Source organism: Megalobrama amblycephala, linkage group LG9, assembly GCF_018812025.1.
Source record: "Megalobrama amblycephala isolate DHTTF-2021 linkage group LG9, ASM1881202v1, whole genome shotgun sequence".
NCBI classification, from domain to species: domain Eukaryota; kingdom Metazoa; phylum Chordata; class Actinopteri; order Cypriniformes; family Xenocyprididae; genus Megalobrama; species Megalobrama amblycephala.
This window is the reverse complement of record NC_063052.1, coordinates 23,846,262-23,866,850: the sequence shown is the minus strand read 5'-3', so window position 1 is coordinate 23,866,850 and position 20,589 is coordinate 23,846,262. Positions and strand designations below refer to the sequence as shown.

At 36.2% G+C, this 20,589-nt stretch overlaps 1 protein-coding gene across 4 annotated transcripts; it reads left to right on the top strand.

Moving 5' to 3' along the window:
• The first annotated feature begins 770 nt into the window (after positions 1 to 770).
• On the top strand, positions 771 to 20,147 carry dync1li1 (dynein, cytoplasmic 1, light intermediate chain 1). 4 transcript variants are annotated; one of them, XM_048202223.1, is made up of 14 exons: positions 771 to 930; positions 1,159 to 1,232; positions 2,571 to 2,687; positions 3,971 to 4,201; positions 4,419 to 4,579; positions 5,470 to 5,563; positions 7,474 to 7,609; positions 7,900 to 8,011; positions 8,115 to 8,174; positions 10,433 to 10,477; positions 10,738 to 10,828; positions 11,497 to 11,628; positions 12,795 to 12,813; positions 18,508 to 18,646. In XM_048202223.1, exons 1-13 carry the CDS (start codon positions 827 to 829, stop codon positions 12,800 to 12,802), a joined length of 1,365 nt encoding a protein of 454 aa, XP_048058180.1. In that variant the 5' UTR covers positions 771 to 826; the 3' UTR covers positions 12,803 to 12,813; positions 18,508 to 18,646. The 4 variants fall into 4 exon arrangements, with proteins under 4 accessions (XP_048058180.1, XP_048058179.1, XP_048058178.1 ...); XM_048202222.1 differs by having other exon boundaries at positions 10,738 to 10,858; XM_048202221.1 differs by lacking the exon at positions 12,795 to 12,813 and having other exon boundaries at positions 18,508 to 20,147.
• The last annotated feature ends 442 nt before the right edge of the window (positions 20,148 to 20,589 follow it).

Below are 20,589 nucleotides of genomic sequence, written 5' to 3'. Positions count from 1 at the left end.
TTAATTTCAACATTTTACTAATACATTATTAAAATCAAAAGTTGTATTTGTTAATGCACTGTAAATTAACATGGACAAAGGCTAATAATAATGAATAAACTTTATGATGGTTTATTATTTTCTTTTCTGTTTTATTCTAAATAAATTCTAATCTAATCAGTATCTATATTATTTATAGTACAGTACCAGTCAAAAGTTCGGAAAAATGACTATTTTTAATGTGTTTGAAAGAAGTCTCTTATGCTCTCCAAGCCTGCATTTCTTTGTTCAAAAATACAGAAAAAACTGCAATATTGTGAAATATTATTACAATTTAACATTATGGTTTTCTATTTTAATATACTTTAAAATATGATTTATTTCTGTGATGCAAAGCTGAATTTTCATCAGCCATTACTCCAGTCTTCAGTGTCACATGATCCTTCAGAAGAAATCATATTTAATTTTATTATTCTACAGCATGCCAGATAATAATCCAATGCCAGTTTAGGGTTCCCCAAAGAATCTTTCAGTGAAAAGTTCATAAAATACCTTTTTTTTTTTTTTCTTAGGCTACTATGAAGAACATTTTTCATAATGTAAAGAACCATTTTTCTATTTTAAAGTATCTTTTGTGCAGTTGATATGATCCATGATATTAAATGTTCTTCATGTAGCCATGGATGCTCATAAAGAAGCTTTTTTTTTTTTTTTATTCTATTCTATTAACCTGAGCTTTGGGGCTGTGATTGCGGCTCGCAGTGGTCCACGCCCAACAGAAAAGCAAAGCTCGGCTCTGCGCGACACATCCGGGGCTCATTCAGGGGTGTCACTCAAGCCTGCGAAGATGGCGACGACGGGCAGAAATACACTCCTATCGGTTAGCACAAATGTAAATAACAGCATATCCGAAAGCCAAAACCCCGAGGAGGATGACGGACAGAATTTATGGTAGGCCTAGCCTGTTCTTTTATCCCCCATTCAATCTCAGATGTATGTGCAGAACGCGGCTTTAGGTGGCCCAGAGCCGCATGTGACAGTTGTTAGCCGCTAACTTGCAAATTGCCCCAGCCGGGCAGGTACACACAGGCCAGCCTGAATCAATGATCCCAGGGATGCATATTCTATAAAGCAACGTGATTTAAAAGCTAACGCCACTCTGTGTTCCTTTACGTTCAGGTCATCGATATTGAGTGAGGTGTCGACGCGCTCTCGATCAAAATTGCCGTCAGGAAAGAATGTGGTGGTTATGGGTGGGTGTTTTTTTTTCCCTCTGTCACACATAAATGCTGTTTCATGTCTGCTGTGCATCCTATTGACCTGCATCCTATGGTTCATTATTATTAAAAAGCGTACAATGCTGACTGAATGCAAGGGTTTAACGGTGCCTATCGCTCGCTCTATATGTGCACTGATGTTATTGTAAGTGTGCTGTTATTGTCAATGAGCGTACGTCATTGTCTCCAGTCATCGCCGTCAGACACCGCGCGCACAAAAGACATTATGTCTGTCGCGTGAATTTGATATAAAACGGACATTTATTCCGTTTTAACGATTTACATATGTTACAGACTGTCGAGTTTGGTGAATAGAGATAATCCGCACTCTCAGACACGGGCTATGTCTCCAACCCTACCGTGCAGCCTACTTAGACAGCACCATAGACGTGTTCCAATGAACAAAATGCTGCACTTGCACTGTATGAGATAATAAAAAGGCTGTTTGGGTGGGTATGGTGCATAGAAAGTGCTGTTTAGGCGTCTGTGATGACTAAAAATGCTGTCTAGGTAGGCAGCTCACTAGTTTTTGAGACGCACCCATGAGTGAATGGCTCATGTTTGCTGCCCCAGTGGGTGCGCTTTACTCATAGGGCGTCACAATACTGTCATGCAGCTCTGTTGAACATCTTCAGAAAAATATTTCTGTTAGTATAATTATTTCCAGGACTGTTTTAACTATGTTCTGGCTGTATGTGTTTTTCTTACCATATTAAGATGATAATGTTTTATTAATAAAGTTTCTGGAGCTGTAATTTCAGTGTGCAGTCAGCAGTCCTTTTTTGTTGTTCTTCCCACCATATAAAATCACTTTTTTTTTTTTTTTTTTTGCCTTTTACAAATCTGAATCTGAATTCACATTTATTCCATAAATTCCATAAATCTAAATATAATAATAATAATAATAAATATATTAAGATATTTAAGAAATATAGTACCAGATGTTACAAAAAAATCACTTTCAGGAGCATTTTTGCCTAAATCTCTGGTTAAGACTCTTTTTATATGTTGTTGTTTTTAAGTAAGTAAATGCCTATAAAATAGTTCTTTAGCAGTTCAGAGTTACATGTCTCTGTTTCCGATATATATTGTTGCAAAATCTATACAATTAAGTCAGCCTTTAAGAAGCACTGCAGCCATATGTACATTTTTCAATTAACCTGTTTTTTATTTGCATTTCTCTGCATGTTATTGTAACAACAGGTGAGAGAAGTGCAGCATGCATGCTTATATATGTTTTTCAGAATCCAAAAGTATCTAAGCTCCTAAGTGTTTAATATAATATACTGTTTGTTAATCTGACTTGTTTTACAGGTGAGGTGGGGTCTGGTAAGACCACCCTGGTTGCCAAACTACAAGGTGTAGAAGAGTACATGAAGGGCCGGGGGTTAGAGTACCTGTATTTCAATGTTCACGATGATGATATTGATGGTAAGAATTAGACAGTACAGTTTGATATTGACAATATAATTTAGACCATTTTGGTTGTGATCCACAACAAACAATCAATTGCTTTTAATACTGCAGTATTTTGAAGCAAATATTTTAGTAGTGCGTAAGTAATTAGTCCTTAAAATGAGAAAGTGTTGGTTGTAAACAATAATTGAGCATTGAGATCTCAAAGTTATTGAGTGTTATTTGTAATTTATTATTTTTGATGTGCATTTTAAGTCAGTCTGAAGCATAAATACTGTTACTGTTTTAAAGGGGTGGTTCATTGTGATTTCACTTTTTATCTTTAGTTAGTGTGTAATGTTGCTGTTGGAGCATAAACAACATCTGCAAAGTTAGGACGCTCAAAGTTCAATGCAAAGGGAGATATTTTCCTTTAAATAATTCTCTGTTTAAGGACTACAACAAACGGCTGGTAGGGACTACAACGAGCTTCTTCCCGGGTTGGTGACATCACTAACTCTAAAATTTACATAAACCCTGTCCCCAAGAACATGCAACAAAGGGGGTGAGGCCATGTTATTGCAATAAAGTACATAACACAAATGCAAAATAGCATGTCATAAAAGCAAGATGACAACATGACAAATTATAACAGTAATTAAACTAAACTATAACTGTTCTATCTTCATGCAGCATATATTCTTTGGCTCTGTAAGCATCTTAGAACAGTTCCCACATGAGCGATTTATAGATTATCATGACAGAATATGCTAATCAATGGCTTTAAGATAGTTAACTCCACATCAGCTACATAAATTCATCATCTAACCATTCAGAAACGTCCTGTTGCATTCTACGTTGTCACTTCTTCTTGAATCTCTCTCTCATTGTCGGACTCTGTTTTGAACATAAAAGACTGAACGGTTTCTGACATTTTCAGTGAGTCTGAGGTAATCGGCGCTGCTAACGCAAGCTCTTGAAACTCCACCCTCTTCATAGGAGCAGCAGCTCATTTGCATTTAAAGGGATGCACACAAAAACTGAACATTTTTGCTCACCCTCAAAAGTGACAAATTTAACATGCTATAAAAAATTATCTATGGGGTATTTTGAGCTAAAACTTCACATACACACTCTGGGGACATCAGAGACTTATTTTACATTTTGTAAAAGTGGCATTAAATGACCCCTTTAAAGATATTATTTCTTAGTTATTCAAGACAGTATCTGTAATCTGTTAGTAAAGAGGCAGCCTAATGACCAACATTAGGTAATTCAATACAGGCATGCTAAAGCTAATGAAACTCTCTTTTTGGCAGATGATGCACGGTGTAATGCATGGGTGCTGGATGGGGACCTGTACCACAAAGGCCTGCAGAAGTTTGCCATATCGACAGAGAACCTGGAGGACTCGTTGGTTCTGTTTGTGGTCGATATGTCCCGGCCCTGGTTGGCCATCGATTCACTGCAGAAATGGGGCAGCGTGGTGAGGGATTTTGTGGACAAGCTCAGAGTTCCCCCTGAAACCATGAGAGAGCTGGAGCACAGATGTGAGTAGCGTCTTTGTGTGTGCGTTTAGATTGTGAGCGTGTTCGCATGCTAAGTACCCTGCAGGAATGCTCTAGTGTGGTGATGCATTTTGATCTGTGATAGTCCTATAGATCGCTGCAGGCGGTGCTGACATTTCTTATACTTGCATGAATGAGTTTCCACTTAGTAAATAACCTTTAGTAAATGCAGTTAGAATGTGACTGTGTGTGCATGCAGTGACAAAGCAGTTCCAGGAGTATGTGGAACCAGGAAGTGACCTGGACGCTGTGCCACAGAGAAGGAATCCTGAGTCGGAGGAAGAGAGTGTCCTGCTGCCGCTGGGAGATAACACACTCACACACAACCTGGGCCTGCCTATAGTGGTGGTCTGCACTAAGGTACACCTGCTGCCTCAAACTACTCCTGACATGTAATTAAAATGTATTTAAAAGAGCAGCTACAACACTGGCATACACTACCATTCAAAAGTTTGGGGGTGGCAAGTTTTTTAAAAAAAAATTTTTTTTATTGGTTTTGAAAGAAGTCTCTTATGCTAACCAAGGTTGCACTTATTTGATTAAAATACAGTAAAAGCAGTAATATTGTGAAATATTATTACAATTTAAAATGTTTTATATTTGTATATTTTTTAAAATGTAATTTATAATTATATTATTATTTATAATGTATTTATTATATTCCTGTGATGCAAAGCTGAATTTTCATTATCTTTACTAATCTTCAGTGTCACATGATCCTTCAGAAATAATTTTAATATGCTGATTTAGTGCTCAAGAAACATTTCTTATTATTATTGATGTTCAAAACAGTTGTGCTGTTTAATACGTTTGTGGAAACCATGATACATTTTTTTTCCAGGATTTGATGAAAAGATTTATAACATTATAACATAACCTTATAAATGTCTTTAATGCCACTTTTGGTGAATTTAATGCATCCTTGCTGACTAAAAATATTAATTTTCAAAAAAAAAAAAAAGTACTGACCCCAATCTTTTGAACAGTGTTGTATTTATATTATTGGCAGTTTGAGTGAAAAGTTAACATCTGACCTTTTGCACATAGCAGTTTACATGATCAATGTCACAAATGTGATTGGTAAACTAAAAATAGTAAAGAATTCTGTATATTTCTTTTACTTTTTCATTATTTTAAAATATCTAGAATCTTAAAGCCTTTAGTTTGTTTCCTCAGATTTCGTTAATGTGCTCTCTAATATAATATATTAATGGAGTCTCCCTTTCATAATTCTCTCTCTCTCTATGTAGTGTGATGCAATCAGCACTTTGGAGAAGGAGCACGATTATAAAGATGAGCACTTAGACTTCATCCAGTCTCACATTCGACGTTTCTGCTTGCAGTGTATCCTTACGCATCAGCACATCTGAACCAAAGATGTAATGACAATTATATTTCACCCTGCACATCTTAGTCATCTGGTGGACAGGTTATTTCCTCGTTTGATTTCGATTTGGGGCTTCCAACGATTATGAAAACAAGTTGAGATAAAATGATTATTGTGCCGCTGCCGCATTCCATCCAGTGCACATTCTTTTCCCTCACAGCGGTGCGCTTTCGTTCTTCCTTTAAAACCCAAACTTAACATCCAAATCAGCCAAATAAGTGAGTCTTGCAATATGCAGTCTACTGTTACTAAACTATGGGAAGTGTTTGATATTTAACTGTGTTATTAAAAGTGAAAAGAGACACTGTTCCCCAGATGGATTTCTTTTCGAGTCGGAGCCGAACACAGATAAGAAAATAGGTTTCGGATATGCAAACACAAAAGCACAAAAATGTCAAAATGCATGAGAGTATTCATGTAAACACAGTGGATTATGTCTTAAAGTAAAGGTACGCTATTGAGAGAGAAGCAGGGTGTAGCAGTATATAATGGATCCATGCATTAGCTTTTAAAGTGACAGCAGCCTAATAAACCTGTTGCACATTCTGTCATTAATGATAATCAAACATCAAATAACAAAGGAAATTCACTCACTGATCTTGAATGAATAACTTAATTATATAAGGATTAATCTATATTTAATGTGTACAGTAAGTCTATGTTGTGTTATGTAAGGGATAATGCACATCCAGCCGGTTGTTATTTCAGAATAAACCCTGACATGGTGATCAGGTCTTGCATCAGCCTAAAGGGGTATATTCTGAAATAACAACCGGCTGGATGTACATTATCTCGCTTATTACACGGCTACTTGCCACATAAGTAAATAATTAGACACGAAATATTAGTCTGAGTAGAAATATTTTATTAGCTCTTTAAACGCAAAGCTTCTGCGGAGAGAGCAGTTGCTAGCTGCAAGTTCAAACTAGATGGACATTTAAGGGATGTGGTCCAGTCATACCACTTATTAAATGGCATTTTACCACATAAATAATTATGGGGATAAGAGATATTGATCTGAGATGAAACTGTTTTAAAATCATACCTGTTCCTTTCTGATAACTTAAAACAGTGTTTGTGTTTGTCTGTTTTGTTTGTAAGTAGTTTCTTTGTTCGTATTGTATTGCTGACTGTTCACTTGTCTTATGTTATTATTTTGAGGACATTTTTTCTTACATTAGTTAACCTAGTACTAGTTTTTGCTGAATTATCGATATTTGTGAAATTTCACTGATATTTAAAATTACTCATATGGTGAAATAAGAATTGATCATATCGCCCACAAATAATCGTGTTAAATAATTGTGATTTCAATATTGAACAAAACTAATCATAATTATGATTTTTGCCATAATCGAGCAGCCCTAGTCAGTATTTTTGCTTGCATCTGAATACAGAATGTTGCAGTGCTTATTATAAATGATTTATCTGTGCATATCGTTATTTATTTATTTATTTTACATTTTTATGCGATTCTTTAATCTTTAATCTAAAACATGAAATCCCCCTTCCCCTCTTAGGGTGGATCTATATATCCTCCACACCTGACTGCAAACTGACATTCAGATCTGCCTCAATTTAGTTAGCAACGCCCAACTTTCTATGATACAATCAGTTCCCGAAGGATGAAATCAAATTCCGCTCTACATTTTTCTCATTTCCGAAGTTGTTTCCCTCGGATGTGTCACAATAGGGAAGAACAGACTAGGGCAACTTCCATTTAATGCCGATTTTAATGTCTTGTTTAACAGTAGAACTGGCTGCTTTCCAAAAATCTGTAAGCAGGGAGAGTCAAAGTGGAGAGCACACATGTTTCTGCTTAAATGTAACCTCATCTTGTTTTTCTCCTTCACAAGTGACCTTTCAGATGGGGCAGCACTACTCTACACATCCATGAAGGAGAACAAAAATCTAGATTTGTTATATAAATACCTCGTTCACAGGTTATATGGCTTTCCCTTCAACATCCCAGCTCAGGTGGTGGAGAAAGACTCTGTGTTTATGTAAGTTTTTGGATGTCAAGAAACATGGTGATTTTTATTTTACTACTAAAGTCTGCATGTGAAATCCAAATCAATTCAATATCTATCTTTGTTATGTAGAAAACAATGTAATAACTCACTCCACAACTGAAACAAGGAATTTATTGTTAATGGACAAAATTCCCACCATACTTTTTCTAAATATATATTTTCATTCACCTGTAATATGTCATATTATTGGTGTAAAATTGGTCATTAAATTGTTTCTTTAAAAGGTAAATGTATTCATATTATCTGTGTCTCACTTTCAGTCCGTCAGGATGGGACAATGAAAAAAAGATTGCCATTCTGCATGAAAATTTCCAGACAGTAAAAGCAGACGACAACTTTGAAGATGTAATAGTGAAACCTCCAGTTAGAAAGGTAAAGACTCTTTCCTAATTTGACCTTTGCCAGTGTATGTGCAATTAGCTATAGAGTCTCTCTTTCCTAGCGATTGCTCATTTCTGACTTTCTGTCTTTCCAGTTTGTACATGAGAAGGAAGTTCAAGCTGAAGATGACCAAGTTTTTCTACTAAAGTTGCAGGTAATTGTTAAATATTGTATAATATCATCATCATTTTGTTTTATTCTTATATATATATATATAGATAGAGATAGAGATAGATAGAGATAGATAGATAGATATACACACACACATACACACAATAGCAAGTTTAAGAATTAAACAAATTGATGATGATATTATACAGCGTAAACGAGTACACCCCCTTTGAAAAGTAACATTTTAAACAATATCACAATGAACACAAAAACAATTTCCAAAATGTTGACAAGACTAAGTTTTATATAACATCTGTGTAACTTATAACATGAAAGAAAGGTTAATAATATAACTTGGAGAACAAAGTTTTCAGTTTTACTCAAATTAGGGTGATGCAAAAATGAGTACACCCCACTGAAAGTCTCTGGAGCAAAGCTGAATTTTAGACTACACATGTCAATTTTAACAAGAATTCAACCACAGGTGAGTCTAATTATTCATTACACAGGTGTTCAGCAGACAGTTGACTATAAAAGTGTGTTAAAAACCCTTCCCATTTCATGCTGTCAGCAATGGCACCACATGGAAGAGAAATGTCACAAGACTCGAGAAAGAAAATAATTTCTTACACCAGAAAAGTGAAGGCTACAAGAAGATCAGCAAAGCTTTACTTATCAGTCAGAATACTGTAGCAAAAGTGGTACAAAAAATTTTAAAAGATGGAACTGCAACCATCTCACAGAGACGTCCAGGTCATCCATGGAAGTTAACACCTCGACAGGAGCATCATACAGGAGCATCTTCTGATGAGAAGGGTTGAAGAAAATCAGCATGCTAGTTCACTGCAGTTATCTAAAGTAGAAGGCCAAACTGGGGTGACTATTTCCTGTGACACAATACGGCGTACACTGCAGAGGAATGGCATGCATGGGTGCTGTCCACGAAAGAAGCCTCTCCTAAAGCCCAGGCACAAAAAAAGCCCAGTTTGGACTCTATACTCTAGAGTGATGAGACCAAGATAAATGTTTTTGGAACTGATGGCTTCAAAACTATATGGCGTCGCAAAGGTGAGGAATACAAAGAAAAATGCATGGTGCCTACAGTGAAACATGGTGGTGGCACTGTCCTTATGTGGGGCTGCATGAGTGCTGCTGGTGATGGGGAGCTGCATTTCATTGATGGCATCATGAATTCACAGATGTACTGCTCTATATTGAAAGAAAAGATGTGCCTTTGGTCGTTGTGCACTTTCCCAACATGACAATGATCCTAAACACACATCTAAGGCCACTGTTGGATTTCTGAAGAAGAACAGGGTGAAAGTGATTCAGTGGCTCCTGATCTGAACCTAATCGAACACCTATGGGGAATTCTGAAGAGACAAGTTGAGCATCACCCTCCATCCAGCATCCAGTCTCTAGAAGAGGTCATTCTAGAAGAATGGAAAAAGATAGATGTTGCAAAATGTCGCCAACTTGTTCATTCCATGCCTATAAGACTTGGTGCTGTCATTAAAAATCATGGAGGCCATACAAAGTACTAGATGAAGTAGTTTTTGTTGTGGGGTGTGTACTCATTTTGCATCACCCTAATTTGAGTAAAACTGAAAAATGTGTAATTTAAGTTATATTATTAACCTTACTTTCATGTTATAAGTTAAACAGATGTTATATTAAACTTAGTCTTGTCAACATTTTGGAAATTGTTTTTGTGTTCATTGAGATATTGTTTAAAATGTGAATTTTACTATGATGTTATGAATGTTTATATATATATATATATATATATATATATATATATATATATATATATATATATATATATATATATATATATATATATATATATATATATATGTGTTATATATTATATATTTTATTTTATTTTTTCTATTTTAATATATTTAAAAATATATATATCATTTATTCCTGTTATGGCAAAGCTGAATGAATACAAAGATGAATGAAAAGTAAAAAAACAAAACAGCATTTTTATTTGAAATGGAAATCCTTCATAACAATGCCTTTCCTGCCACTTTTGATCCATTTAATAAAAAGTATTAATTTCTTTAAATATATATATATACATACACAGAACAATAAAAAAGGTTACCCAAAGGTTTCATTTTCCAGTCTAAAACTAAATGTGGGATAAAGTGAGATTTCGTGAGACTGCAGCTCACTATCTATAGTATCTATCCTGAAAAGTTTTGTTAGTGATTAATGAAACCTGTTTGTCAAACAAATCATTACCAAATTGGAAGGAAATAGACTCTGAATAATTTTTCTGTCTTTATCCAGTCTCTGTTATCTAAACAGCCTCCAGTTACTGCAGGAAGACCAGTGGTGAGTGTTTTACATTTTCGATTTACATTTTAGCCTACAGTGTTACTCCCTGATGAATCATGTTTTGGGTGGAGACCTTTTCTGCTGCAAGACATTTACATATATTAATTTCCCAGACACTTTCATCCAAAGCGATTTAAGTAAAGATCAATACTAATTATTGCATAATGTTTACATTTGAATTAATGTATCTGTTTTTTTTTTCTTTTTCTTTTTTAAGTTGTATAATCCTAAAACTTTTCTGTATATGTGTGTAACAGGACCCAACGAACAGAGCTCCCACTGGCTCACCAAGGACGACCAACCGTTCAGCGGCGGCTAATGTAGCCAACGTCATGCCCATGCAATCAGGTACCAAGAAGATTGATCCCAACATGAAAGGTTTGTATAAGTGCCCCTTATTCAGGATGCATGCCTGCGTCTTCTCTCCACCTTTCTCTTTCCTTCTGTACCCCTCTCTCTATTTTCTCTCCTCGGCTGCATCTTTCCAACTTTGGGAGCAACAGCTTTTGCAGTCACACCTGTCTACTTCCTGGGGATTTATTTTTTTTCCAAGTCCCTGGATCTGGTTTCCTGGTTTTCACCACCCTCTCATCTTGGGAAGAATGAACATTTGACCTTCAACATCCTCTTTTGTGACAAAGCTTATTTATTTAGCTTCATGGGAAAAACGTTAGTTTGTTTTAGGCTGCAGTGATCATGAATACACTTTCAGTGTCTCCAGAGATTGTTTTTCAGGATCTCTTCTTGTATGCAGATGAGGGCTCTCATGGGTTTAGATCATAGGAAAATTGCTGCCATGTTTATAGAGGATTAGCAAAGCTTGTTGGGATTAAAGCTTGTTTCCTTGCTGAATTTCTCTTAGACTTTCATTTTGACTTCCTCCTTTACACACATTTTTAATTCCAGCTTAGCGTCTGGTACATATTACTGTTTTGCATTTATCTGAAACTAGTTTAGGCAGTCAGGTGAGTTTCAGCTTGTATAATTGTGCTAATTATTGTAATTTCTCATGGCAGGAGGTCAGACCAGTGAGGGCGTGCTGGCTAATTTCTTCAACAGTCTGTTGACTAAGAAAGCAGGCTCACCCGGCCCAGGTGGCCAACCTACAGGAGGAGGGAGCAACACACCAGGAACAGTCCGCAAGTCAGGTGAGAGATCCTTCTTGACACTGTCACTCAGACATTCATATATATCCACTATCATAGTGTATTTGAAGTGTTTTGACTTGAAGGGCTTGAATTTGTATTTCAACAACAGAAAATTCTGTATAAAACCTGTTTTACATGGTACGAAGCAGCATGTGTTGTCTTGCATGACTCCTAGTGGTACCACCATGCAGGATTAAACGATTTTATGTTTTCACGACATCATTAGCTACGTTTTCATCCAAAGCTGCAAAATTGGAATATCTCATAAAACAATTGCAAATAAAGCACTATTTCTATCCCATGTTCAAGAGAACACAATCTTCTCTTCCTGGGAAATTGGTGCAAAATGTCTGTATTAAAAATGTAAGTTGCTGCAATCAGGGAAGTCACTGTGGCTCTTTTGTCCTACATCATAAATGACTTGTGCCTCAGAGAATGCAGATGAAACATTTTTAATCAGATTTTCCTTTGGTATCTTCATTTTGAAGGCCTTATATGGTTTAATTCCAGATATATTGGGAACTCAATATGGCTCCAAGCATAAATTGTTAAATTGTTAAATGCTAGAATTCAGCTAAAGCACTAGTGGGTATTGTTGTGCAGGCGTTGAGACATTCAACAATGCCTCAGTGGTGAATCTCATCACATACCATGTAAAATGACCTTTACAACTATTTAATCTGATAAAATTCACTATAATATAATATAAATTGTACTCTAGCCTGTTTTTGAGACTCTCCACCATTTTTCAACATCAATTTCACAAAAAGCCGTAGTGTGACCATGTCAACATGTGAAAACACCCTGTTTCTGTGGACTGAGAACCTTGGAGTGTTTTTTGTCTTCTTAGTCTTTTAAGATTGCAAGTAATGTATTCAAAATTAAAAATATCTCCCTAAAAAAATATCACCCACCTCATATGAAACTCAGCCCTCAGAAAGAGTTATGTTGACATAGTAGATGACCGAATCTTGATGTTGCAAATGAAGGAGCAGGTCTGTGAGATTATTATCTTCAAAACACTTCAAAACTCGTCTTGTTCATGTTGTACTGTACATGTGTGAGGTCACTGAAGTTTGTCCCCTGTTCTCCCTTTTTGTTTGTTTGTCATTATATTGTCCTCATCTCCCTACTCTCCTGCACCTTTTTTTATCCTCCCACCCCAGATCTCTGACATCAGCGACGGTAAAATATATATACTTGATAAAATCTCCTCTGCATGTGCAGCTAAAAACCCAGCTAATCATTCAAGTTGAAGTGTCACCCTCATTGTTCACAGTGCATCCGATTACTAATAACCCAGTAATTTATCACAAAATGCAACAGCGCAAATTAACGCAAATTAGCACAACCTCCTTAAAGCAATAAAAATTGTTATCACTTACCCTCATGTGGTTCCAAACCTGTATGACATACTTTCTTCTGTGGAAATTACTTCAAAATGTCTCTGGGCCTGTTTACACCTGGTCACTTCATGCCTTTTCTCTGATCGGATAGCTATCATATTGAGAAAAGACCAGTGCTGCGTCCCAATTTGCCTACTTATACTAAGCCCTAAAAGTATGTACTCTTTTTGTGAACAAAAAGTACATACTTTTGAGTGTGCAGCAAAAGAGTAGACAAGCTTTGGGACATACTATCATGTCATACAATTGCGTCTTTTCTCTCTGTCGCATCCTGTCACCGTAAACTGGCCTGTCAATCATCTTACATCCTCCACATTTCATTTAGCTAATTTCCTACCGTATCGGAGAGAAATGCAGCACGTTGATATGCAGTTGCGTGTCTTTCATGTGGAGAACTCTCTTCATATTAATGCATAATGATTTTAAAGTTAATGGCCAATCGGATCTTTATAAAAGTCCACATTGGTATTTGCAGATGAAAAATAACACAGATAACATTAAATAAATATTTTCTATCAGGTTGAACTGATTATTAGTCACTCAAACCTCTCAGTGTCTATCGCGCATATCCGCCATTTTTTGTAGTTTTTTTTTTAACACTTTTTACTTGTGTTTGTAGCTCTGAACTTAATCCTCATCCAACGCACAATGGGTTGTGGGCAATATTAGCCTTTATAGTGTGCACGGATCCACACTTCGAAAATCTACCGGAAATAGTACACCATCCGGGGACTTTTGGCATACTCTTTTCAACATACTATGCTTTGGGACATACTTATTTTAATCTCACATACTATTTAGGATGGATAGTATGGACATTGGGATGCAGGATAGGCCTAAATGCATTCCGAAATGCTTTTGAGATGGATTTAAAGCCGATAACTCGAACCACTTCAGGAGGTGGTCTGAGACGCATTTCAGGTGAAACTGGACTAGTATAAATGCATCTTCTAGTTGAAAACACATCACAGCGTTATTGGCTATATGACATCTTTTAGCCAGGTATTACAGTGCTATGTAACACACACCGTTGCAGAGTAGATGAATATCTCTTTAGGAAGCCAACACGCAAACTGCTGCAAATGAAAATGAAAGTTTCAGACGGTCAACACACAATCATCTTTATTAAAAGCAGTGAGACTTAGAGCCTGTCCACACAAAGACACGTTTAGCTGTATATGCAAACATTTTGTATCGTGTAGGCATTTCATCCAGACGGATCCAACATTTTGGGAGCCTGAAACTGAGTTGAATAAATCTGAAAATGACACCCTTACGTTTTCGTGTGTACAGGCAATCCATATTTGTCATCACCCCACGTCTCGCTACGTCAGGTAACAGCGGTTCCTATAGAAACACTCAGACGTGCGCTTCCTATAGAGACGCGCACTTAGGACTGCGCATGCGCATTAGCTTGTTCCAGCCTGAAAAATACCTTTTTTTTTTTTTTTTTTTTTTTCTGTTTTTTGCCATGATTCGACCGTTTAAAAACAAAATTTATGAGACAGTTGTTGCCAGATTTCATTGGTGATTTCAAATATGAAATTTAATCGAAAGCTTGGCAAACAGCTTTGGAGAATTTGATGTTTCCCCATTCAAAGAGAAGGAGCTGCACTTGCATGTCCGAAAGGCGTTTCAAAGATAGCCGCCAAATGAAATGACTTGTCTTAAAGGGACTTTGGCAAGGTTTATACGCATGCTCCAAGTCTTATTCTCCGTTTTTAGTGTATCTCTGTGGCAGAATTACAGCGCCACATACTGATGTATGAGGCATGTATACTACATCGTTTTGAGTGGTTTTGAGTGTACGTCGATATTTCTTGAGACGAGGGGAAAAAAAAAGATCGGATAGGGAAAGCTCTGGCTTCATGTGGATGTGGCCTTAATGATCTTACCAGTGCTGATGTCGCTCTGGTAATTGATCTTGAGATTAGCTGATGATAAATAAAATGCAGTGCATATCTATTGCTTTCGTTGCAAATTAAAGATCAGATTTATATTTGTTTCATTCGACACATTTATGTGGCCAAGTGTAAATGGAATTGCTTTAACAGATCAGATAGGGTCATTGTTAATTTGGGCCTAATTGACTTTTTTATTATATGGACAAAAACAGCTGAAATATCTTATTTTGTGTGCCAAAGATGTCATACAGGATTGAAACATTTTTTTTATTTTTGAATGAACTATCGCTTTAAAAGTTCAAGTGGAGCAAGAACTTAATAGTAATTGTTAAAAAGTGTTCGGTCTGAATTATTGACAGTAACCGCATATGTTAAACATGCTTACTAAGGGTTTATATGGATTTAGCATTCAACTTTCAAGCTTTAAAACTAACACAGCTAACGCAGTGGTTTTACGGCACACTTTATTGTGTCCTTTCATATTATGCTTTTGCATCTTCGTTTGTTTTTGAACCCATAATGCAGCTTGATTTTATGGGGATGTATTAAAGGTAAAGTACCTGTTTGGTGACAGTGACCTCTCCCAATCATCATCTTGTGCCCTGATTTTCTTTACCATATGTGAATTTTTTTTTTTACCCCTTTTCCCCCCTTTCTGACAAATGTATGAATGAGTGAGCAACAACATTCGTGTGCACTATGTTCATCAGTCATGATATTTAACCCCTTCAAACTGTCTTTCATCGTGTGTTAGCCAGGGGATGTTGGCCACGCTAAGGTGTGTGATAGGCGAATTTCCCTCACTTGAATCCTTTTACTTTAACCAGTGCTGCATCTTCCTTTTTTAAAACTGCTATGAATTTCTTTTAGCATATTTACACACTTGTGCATGTTTAAGTTTGGCATGTGTTATACAACACTGTCCTGGGCCCACTCGCCTTTTGTCTTCCTCCTTTGCTATTAACACTGTCTGTCTCACCAGTTTCAAATTTCACAATGTAAGGCTGCCTAATAATCACTGCATGAAGCTTTATTAAATCCATAGGTCATCTTAAAATTTTGCATGATTTTCTATGTCCTTATTATTACAAGGTCCAGATCTGCAGACTTTTCTGGTACTACTGCTACACTCTGTGTATCTTGAAAAGTAAACTATATGCAATATAATAACTAGTTTGCCGCCTTAAAATTTTTAAAAATGATTTTTGATCAAAAATGTAGTAATATTGTGAAATCAAAGCTGAATTTTCAGCACCATTACTCCAGTCACATGATCCTTCTGAAATCATTTTAATTTGCCAATTTGCTCAAGAAACATTTCTTATTATTATCAATGTTGAACAGTTCTGTTACTTAATATTTTTGTGGAAACCATGATCATTTTTTTTCTGGATTCTTTGATTTAAAGTTGTATATTTCCTTTACATTTCCTTTAAGTTTGTGTTCATCCAACCGGTCAGTCTGTGACATTTAGATGCTCTGTTGGTCAAATGTCTTTAGCTATGATTCAGACATCAGTTTGGTTTGGAAGGTTGAAAAAAATTAAAACGTATTTGTATATTCGTGCATTTCTGGTTGTCAGCATTCACATATGAATAGTGAATGGCACAAAGTCTAGTGTGACCGCACTTTTTCCAAGTTTCACGTTACTGGAGTGCAAACTCAGAGCAAGAGTTTCCAGATTTTATTAAACAGTAGAGCATGGCACTTGCAATGCCAAGGTCATGTGTTTGATTCCCAGTGAATGCATAAACAGATAAAACTGAATACCTGGAATACAGTGTCTCTTTGGACTTGTCTGCCAAATGTGTAAATGTAGATGACTGTAATTAAATGTTGGGTTTGTTAGGTGTCTGCACTGTAAAGGCGGAGAATCATGCCAAAACTAAAATCTAACTAAGGGCTGGATTTACTAACAGTTTGCGCCAGTGCAAACCCTTTTTTGGCTTTAAAAATCTATTGTCAGGATTTACTAAAGACACGCAGAGAAAAATTGGCACTGAAACGGCATTGACAGGTTTTTTTTTTTTTTTTTTTGCGGATGACCTTACTGCATATGCATTTGTAGGAGTTTCCTTTTCAGATGCAGAATTTATGAGAGGAAAGTATTTAAATAAATCATGCAAGGTGATTTACTAAGGTTTGTGCTAGTCAATTTACTGGTATTTGAGCTATTATTTACCGCCCCAAAAAAAGCATGTCCCATATACTTTAAGGTACCATTCACAATCGCTCCCTGCCCAAGCGCGGTGCGTTTAGCCGTCCCTGGCCTGCTTGAAAGAGGTGGGCCAGAGCATGGTTCATTTGGGCTCGAGTGCGGTATGCATTATACTTAGGGCTTAAAACACAATAAGCCTTCAAATGGTGATAACGACTTCAGATCGAATCTTTGTGTTTGGCTTCAGGGATACTTTTTAAATCAACAGCATTATGAAGTGTACCTTTTTAAACCCCTAGATACACAGATGGTTCTAATTCACAGCTCTATTTCTATTAAAAATAAGTCAATTTGTAAAAGTTTTCACTGCATGCTTAATGTTATTGTGTTGGCTGGATGTTCCTTTTTTCATTTCAGCTTTCAGGTTGAATGCGTGTGAGTCTGTGTGAAGGTTCATTGATTTATTGACAGTATTTCATCTCCATTCATTCCATCTTTATGTATTTACTTTTCTCTTTCAAGCTCCAAAAATATTTTAACTTCCTAATTCTAATTTCTGATCTTTCTGCTTAACATCGATCAATCAGGAAACAATGGCTTCTTCTCATTTAGGCTTCCCACTTGCTCTTGTGCTAATTTGTTCACTCACAGACTCACAAACACTGACATGCTAAGGTTTTAAGTGTATTGCCATCCCTTGTCACTGACTAAGGAAAATATTATGGGTACAATACAAGTTAATCTAAATCAGCAACATTTGTGACACAATGTTTATTACCACAAAAATTTATTTTGACGTGTCCCCTCTTCAAGGCAAAATCTGGGATACACTGAGGCACTTACAATAGAAGTGAATGTGGCTGATGTGTAGTAGTCAAAAGATGTAAATGTTAACATGAACATCTTACCAAGTTTTTCTGTAAAGTTATATCCAATTTTACAATGTTGTCATAAAAATTATTTAGGTTGTCACCTAAAACTATATATATATATATATATATATATATATATATATATATATATATATATATATATATATATATATATATATATATATATATATACAGCTTATATATTTATACAGCTTTATGACTAAAATATTACAGAAGTTTTAACATTAAAATAAATGTTTTTATAAAATTACAATTTACAACATTTATACCTTTAAATTCTCCCCAAAATTGGCCCCATTTAAGATCCTTACAGTAACCTCGATTTATGAAATTCTTTTGCCCTTTTTTTTTTTTTTGTAATTAACATTATGCCACATGCTACAGATTGAGCTTAACTTGTATTGAACCCAGAATATTCCTTTAAAGCTTTGGTTAATACCGTTTCCAAATAACATGATATAAAATGTGGTCAGCGTACTCATTCTAATTCTATCCGATTTTATCTTGTTCATTCTCAGGCTCCAAGTTGGGGTTGACAGATGTCCAGGCTGAGCTGGACCGGATCTCCAATAAATCTGACCTGGACTCCTCAGCCCCTAACGCCACCACACCCCCTGCCGAAAACGACGAATCCTGAACAAGAGGCGGGGATTATTCACCGGCAAGCCCCTCCCCATTTACACTACTCTCTCTGCTCCCCCTGAACCTGCCTCCCTTCTGCCACCTCTCCTCCCTTCCTCTTTCTCACTCTTTCTCTTGATCTTGTTCAGAAGGGGGATATATTCCTGTTTATTACTTGTAAGGCCAGTGACTTGAAGCTGCATGTCGGGCAAATTGCGATTGCTATGTCTGTCTCCATACACACGCACATGTACAGCGGACAGGTCCGTAAATAACCACAGAGGCAGGGTTGTTATAAAAAAGGAGGACATTAGATCAGCGTTGAACACTACAAGAGAGGCTTAGAGAGAAAATGGAGATGTAGAGCCAAGTCTGAATTAGAAAGTGAAGGGGGTTTCTGAACATGTATCTGTATGCAAGTTAGACTTTTCTATGGCTTTTGGTAGTGAATTATGTTATATGAAGGATCTTGTTCATCTAGAGTAAAAGTCTTTCAGCTTCTGATAAAAAAACGCACATTTTTACTTATCTAAATGTCTTACTAAGCCTCATCCGAACAAAAAAAAAAATACATAAAAATAAAGGGAAGCATCACATTTCAGTCAGAGTGGGATTTGATCAAATGATTCATTGGATATGGTCACCTTTGTGTTGGTGTTTTCATTAAATGGTCATCTTTAGCATTCTTAATAACTGCCCTATTAAGTGTCTCGATCACAGGACCAGAACAAGCATACTGACATGATTTCAATGCTTTATAATATTCATAACCCCTTTTTTTTGCTGCTGAGAAATTGTCAGCAGAGTCACAAAGTCAGATTCATCATTTGTGATCTGTTGTATACAATAAAAGTATCTGAATATTGCACTATTACACAATATTAGGCCATGACACTGAAAATAATCCCTTACAATGCTGATTGTAGCAAAGTAGTACACTTAACTGGAGAGCGAGAAAGTTTTTAGCTTAGACATGGTTTATGAAGTCGTCTGTGTAACTGCTGAGCAAGACTATTGATGGGACTGACAACTATGTCCAGTGTAAAAAAAAAAAAAAAACAAGTTTGTTTGTTTGTTTGTTTTCTATGTTCTGAAGAGCTTGAAAATTGGATGTTTCTGTGTATGTGTGTTTTCATCTCTCAACTACAGCCAGTTATGGCACTGTTTATTAATGGATGCACTAGAGATCATGCAAACAAGATCAGTATTACTGTCTTTACATTGGTGTGTGTGTCTGAGTGTGTGTGTGGGAGTTTAAGCAAAATGAGTAAATTCAGGCAGATATTCTGTTTAGAGACTTTAACGGCTAGAAATTAGTAGTGGGAAGGGAAGGGAGGGTGCTTGGCAGAGGTGGCAGGGCAGGGCAGGTGAGATCTCAGATCACCCTCACCTGCATGTACAGTCATCAACCGAACTTCTTACAAGTGGGAGGGGGGAAATAAACATACGCTATTATGGTCCTGTAATTTCACAAGATGTAGTGATGTTTCTCTGGATCAGGTCTGTAATCATTCTATTAAAGTTGTATTTATTGGGACTGGCTGCCGACTTTGTTCTTTTGTGTGGGTGGAGAGATAGGAAATGGCATTACGACACAGGAAGTCTGTGATCTGAGCACAAAAAAAAAAACATCTCTTATTTGGAACAGTTTACTCAATGCTGAAATGAGCTCAACATATTTACAAATTGTATGTATGTTTGTTTTTAATTTTTGGTCTCTTTATAAGCATTAGACAACTAGATTTGGCCACCAAACCAACAAAAGTGCTCAAGAAAGTACTAATAACTTGGTAAACAAGTGATTAACAAAACAATGTTGAGACTATAACATTAATTTGATCAAAATAAAGGCAATTTTTTTATGATTTTATGCACCAGAAAATTATTGGCAGGGTATTATAATACCTTTTTATAATGTTAAATGATTTATAATAACTATTATAGTATTAACTTATGGCAGCGGCTATTTGCACTAAGTG